This window comes from Laccaria bicolor, genomic scaffold (genome assembly GCF_000143565.1).
Source record: "Laccaria bicolor S238N-H82 LACBIscaffold_23 genomic scaffold, whole genome shotgun sequence".
NCBI classification, from domain to species: Eukaryota; Fungi; Basidiomycota; class Agaricomycetes; order Agaricales; family Hydnangiaceae; genus Laccaria; species Laccaria bicolor.
Window position 1 is genome coordinate 400,685 of NW_001889894.1, and position 5,504 is coordinate 406,188.

The 5,504-nt window shown below is 47.5% G+C and overlaps 1 protein-coding gene across 1 annotated transcript; it reads left to right on the forward strand.

Annotated features, from left to right (window-relative positions):
• Window positions 1-4,331: 4,331 nt before the first annotated feature.
• Window positions 4,332-4,798, forward strand: LACBIDRAFT_303236 (uncharacterized protein; the record flags this gene model as incomplete). Its single annotated transcript, XM_001883875.1, has 3 exons — window positions 4,332-4,454; window positions 4,510-4,567; window positions 4,629-4,798. The coding sequence occupies exons 1-3, from the start codon at window positions 4,428-4,430 to the stop codon at window positions 4,796-4,798; spliced, it is 255 nt and encodes an 84-aa protein (XP_001883910.1). The 5' UTR covers window positions 4,332-4,427.
• Window positions 4,799-5,504: the final 706 nt, after the last annotated feature.

Below are 5,504 nucleotides of genomic sequence, written 5' to 3' on the forward strand. Positions count from 1 at the left end.
ACTCGGGTTATTCCGAGGTAGATCTGATTGCCTAGAATTGAAGCGATGTAAGGTGTCGTTTTATCGACAGAATTCTATACAAATAGATTTGAGTTCGATCCAATTCGATATTACACGATGTAAGCCATGTACGCAGTGCGGTTTTTAGTGTGGGTCAGCCTTGCAAATCGCCTGAAATATATCTAACTCGATTGATGCTCACACATGCCACGCAAATCGACCATAGTCACTGTGACTCGGCCTGATCGGAGTTGATTTTCACTGGGGTTCAACATCCACCCACTGCCTGATTATGACATCGCGCCCCCCCACCACATCGACACTCTAAGCCCCTGCGAGCCGCTGCTCGCAGGGTGGCAATGGTGTCTGTTCTTGGCCATGACAACCAGCAGCCGGATGCCCAATGAACGAATGGTGGAGGCAGATGCGAGGCAACAATGATGATGACAACGTACGATGTTGTCATCGTCTAGGTCCTTTGTGCCAATCCAGGTAAGCCGACATAAGTACTCCCTGCCATTCTCCTGTCTGACTCTGAATCCAGGTGCCACGTCGCTGACACTGTGAGCGACATGGCAACCAAGCGGTGAACGACCGATGTCGTCATTCGTCGTCATAGGACCAACAACGCACAACCCGACAAACGACAGCGGCGGATCACGACCTTCTCATCAATCCGGTTGCGGGCCTTGTATTCTTCAGTGTTGGTTGGGACCAGATGCGGTCCCAGTTGCCCTTCTTTGGGGGTCGAAAAACAACGCTAGGAACTACTACCACCTATGTACATGTAAACAAGCTATTATTAAGGAAAAAATAGTTCTACACTGTAGATAGTTTTTAGGTTTCCTGGTTTCTGGTTTCCTGGTTTCCAGAAACCTAGAAACCAGGGGAAACCACTGAAAACCTGGAATCTATTTTTCCATCTTACTGATGCACTTACTGCAGGTGGCTTGGAAGAGATATCATAAGTAACACGGTTAATTCTGGCAACCTCATTGGTAATCCGCGAAGAGATTCTTCAAAAAACATCAGCGGGGAAAATAAACCTGCATCCAATAGCAATAACAAGTAAAAAAGTGAGCAGCGCTCCCCAATGTTAAACTGCAACGATACGAGCCAATCCGCTGTCATGAAATTTTCGGATTGGACCGCATGAAGCACAATAACCTAAAGCATGGACATCATAAACAATCAACGCCCCCCTGGGAAGAGAAAGCGCCGCATGGGAATGAGGTACAGAAAACGCACCTGTTCATACGCCCTTCGGTCGGCCATGACGCCCACAGCCTTTACAGGCAACAATACAGCAAAAGCCTAAGAAATCTGGTTGTACAAATCTGCTTTCCTGATTTCCTCGATATAGATACTGTCCGCACGTTGCAAAATCTTTACTTGATCGTGCATAACGGGACCTAAAATGCGAATGGCCAGTCCCAGCCCCGGGAACAGATGCTGTTGCACAAGTGGAGCAGGAATTGACGAAAGACGCCCCAGGGAACAGACCTCATCTATTCCGATTGAGTGAGAATGACCCAACAACTTGAGTAGGTAGCGGATAATAAAGTTTTATCGGATGTACCCTTGAACAGCTCTCGTAATGGCTCGATAACTTTGAGTTTCATGTCCTTGAGGAGACCGCCGACATTGTGATGAGTTTTGATAGTCGCGCTGGGTCCCTTGAAGCTGATGCTCTCTATGACATCAGATTAAAGGGTGCCCTGGAGGAGCCATTCGACACGGCTTTTGGCTGCCGCGCCTGCCTTTTCCTCCCCATCGGCAGCGGCCTCGATTTTCGCAGCCTCCTCTTCAAAAACATTGATGAAAGTATCACCAATGGTTTTCCGTTTCTGCCCGGGATCTTCGACACCTTCGAGGCGGGACAGAAATAATTCCGATGCATTGACCGCTGTCAAGTTCACACCCAGGTCCTTATTGAGCATTTCGTTGACCTGTTGTGCTTCGTTCAAACGGAGCATGCCATTATCAACCGTAATCGCATAGAATCTGAAACACGGTCAAAGTTGTTGCCATTCTCATGTGGCCGATAACATGGAAGTTGGGAGAAGGTTGAGAAAGCTGATCCCCATGAGAAATCCATACCTAAAACTCGCCGCATAAATTTCAGACCGAGTGTCACAGTGAGAGCTGGGCAGCCTGGGCTCACCTGCATTTCCTCGCCGAGTCCCTCAAACAAGGTGTCTACAGACTCTTCTCCTCCGATCTTATTGATCTGTATCTCCGCAAAGCCATGTTCATGGTGGTCACACTTCGTTACCTCCCCACCTAGGTTCCAGGTGATTTCCTGATGATGTCAGTCCAACCGCGAATACGGCTATGGCCTGAAACCTACTTGAAGTCCGTAGCAAATGCCGAGGATGGGTATTCCGAGCTCAAAGATGGTAGGATCAGCATGCGGCGCATCCTTGTCGTATACAGAGTATGGGGAACCGGAAAGGATGATACCTGAGTGTGTAAATTGATGTGTGAGCATTGGGATATTTGAACGGAACGTACCCTTGGGTTTGAAGTTGATATCCTTGATCAAGGTCGTGCATGGCATAAATTCCGCATATACATTACTCTCTCGACGTCTCCTAGTTATCAGATGGCTGTACTGTAAAATTATGAGCATCTGACGGTAAATCGACGCCTTTGTTGAACTGCCGAAATCCAGAATTAAGATGGTATCGAATTGGTCATGAATCTCTGCCATTGTATAGAGCTTCGTTTCCCATCCGATCGGCAGGGGACGATGGTAAGAGGAAGAAAGAAGGAAAAAAGACCAAGAGGTAACATGAGAAACATAGCGCAACATCCCAAAGCGGGATAGCCAGAGCAAGTCCGATACATTTTCTGGGCTGGAACATTGTGAGGACAGGCTACTAATTACGCAGGGTAACAGTCTTTCTTGTAATGAAAATTTTCCCTTTCCGAGTCCACAACAAAGAAAGTCAGTCAAAAATTTTGAATATGCATGCTCATAAAATCCAAGGAATAGTTGAACGGATCCTGCAGACCTTTCCCTTTTGTGCTGCATTGTCCGAACAATTGCAAAGAGTTCGTTCTCATTCTTTCCCGCCCCTTGTATTAATTTTGCATCACGCTGAAAACAAAGGATCCCTTTGCTTCGGCTTCCCTCTTAATTTTTCTCAAAGGTCCAACCCCCACCACCACTATATCACAAACTTGAAAAGGCTTTGAATATTTAAGCTTTTGTTCACCCTTTACCAGCTGAGAAAAGGAAAATCCTATAAATCCTATGCCTTTCCCACGATGAAATTTTTTAAATATAATCAGAATGCTCCTGGAAAGAAAAAGTGTTGGACTTTCTCAAGATATTCTAATTGGTAATATTGGGCAATGTTTCTCATGTAAGATCGCCATGCCCAGGGTATTCCAAAATGAGACATAGGACCGAGACGACCGACTTAAGACCGATTCGACCAATGTCTGAGCACTTTAGCACGTGTCCAACTTCAATACATCTCTGCTTCGCATTCGTCAAATCCCATCCCCTGCAACACTCGAGAGATACCGAAAGCGACAACGTTGTTGTTCCCCCAGGACCAACAAGACTGAAGTTTGCAAAATTCTGACATTTCAAGATCTGCCCAAGCTCAACTAGGCTCTCTGAACACCAACTTCAAACACATTTAGCCTCACGCACCACACGTTTACGACTAAAAGGCTACACGGGCTACATGGACACGAGAAATGACCACCAAGGTCTGTTTTATTGCCCGCTTTATCTATCATTGACTGGGTTGCAGATTAAGAGGATGGCCAAGATGCCTCGGCACGACACACTTCCACCAACTCTCGCCCCCGCTCCCTTCCGTACTCGGGTGTTGAGGCCTGGTCCCTGCCATTTGGTTTGACAGACAATGGCACCTCCAGCTCCAATAACCCCTCCTCTCTTCAACATTTTCAATGAGCGTACGTGAACTCTGCACCCGCTTCCTCCCAAGAACCGCCTTGCGTCTCCATCATATGTGACAAGACGGCCACCCCACCACGTAGAAGATACAGATGACAGCAGCCGGGAGCCATCGCCCATAACCCTGCCCCCATCGTCAACTGCTCTTTATTGCGTGCGATGTGCAGCAACATTTCATCCGGTGGGGAAAGTAAGTGAGCCGTTCGTTCTACTGAGGTGTGGGTACGGCTTTGACAGGTGCAGCCTTGAGGCGATAGCAAGACCACCACCACAAGATCGACCTGTGGTCAGTGCAGATCTCCTCACCCTATCGTTCTTGTACTAACATTTGGCCTTTTAGGTGCAGCCACAAAAGTGCGCTACATAGATACAGGTTCTCTCTTCCTTGCCACCGTCATCTCCACTGACCTTCAGCGCCAGTCCTCGTCACTGCCACTGACACCAACCTTCACACCCCCAACAACATTTCAACACGCACGCACGTCACAACATGTCTGGACACGGAAAAGGTGGCAAGGTGAGCTCAAAATGCAAGGTAGATGGTATTCAGCTATTGACGCATTCTTGCCCAGGGTCTCGGCAAAGGTGGTGCTAAACATCACCGTAAGATTCTTTGCTACAACATCCAAGGTGCGTCGATGCCACCATTGTCCTTTCATACAACCCAATTTACACCCTGTATACCACCCAGGTATCATGAAACCCGCTATCCGTCGTCTCACTCGCCGTGGCGGTGTAAAGCGTATCTCTGGTCTCATCTATGAAGAAACCTGTGGTGTCCTCAAGATCTTCCTTGAGAACATTATCCGGGAATCCGTCACCTACACTGAGCACGGGGATACTATTTTGGATCACATTTAGAGTGCTTTCGTGATGCAAAGGTGAGTGCGGGTGGGGAAAGGCAGCGAGTAAAGTTGTGGCCACCGTTCCCTCTTAAATGAGGGCATCTGTGAATGGTGGCCCCTCTCAGTCTGGCCATTGGAGCACCTAATTTGACTAACCTCATTAGAATGCAATGTGTACATAATTTCGCCCAATGCGCCTCAACTTACCTGAAGTCATCAATCCCCAAAGATACAAATATACATGTCCCCTGTTTTACGGCAGCGAGACTCTCGGAGCATGGAAGAAAACAGCTACTGCCGCTTACCTACACTTTGTACAGGACATTGCCCCCCGAAGTGTAACTTTAACGCATATGAAAGGCTTACATAGAGAAGTGCAAGGCGGCCCCTTTATTGGTAATGCCATGGTTTTTCGGATGGGCCACAAGACATTGTCCTGGAAAGTCGGAAGAGGGAGAAATAGGGTAGATTTACCTTTCAAGTTGATTTCAAGCTCCTTCCTGCTCCCATGCTTCAGCGATATCCACCTCTAGATGGTTTTCGCGTCAGGTGGGGAGTCGCAACAAGTGTTCTCGCAGTCTCATGACAAAACAAGCCATTTTCCAAAGCCTCTACAGACCTAACCGCTCAGTATTTTTGACTGATTCTTTGATAGGCTCATTCAGGTTGACCAGAGGTATGTTCTGGCTACCTCTCCAGTTAGCGCATATTTTTTTTTTCAG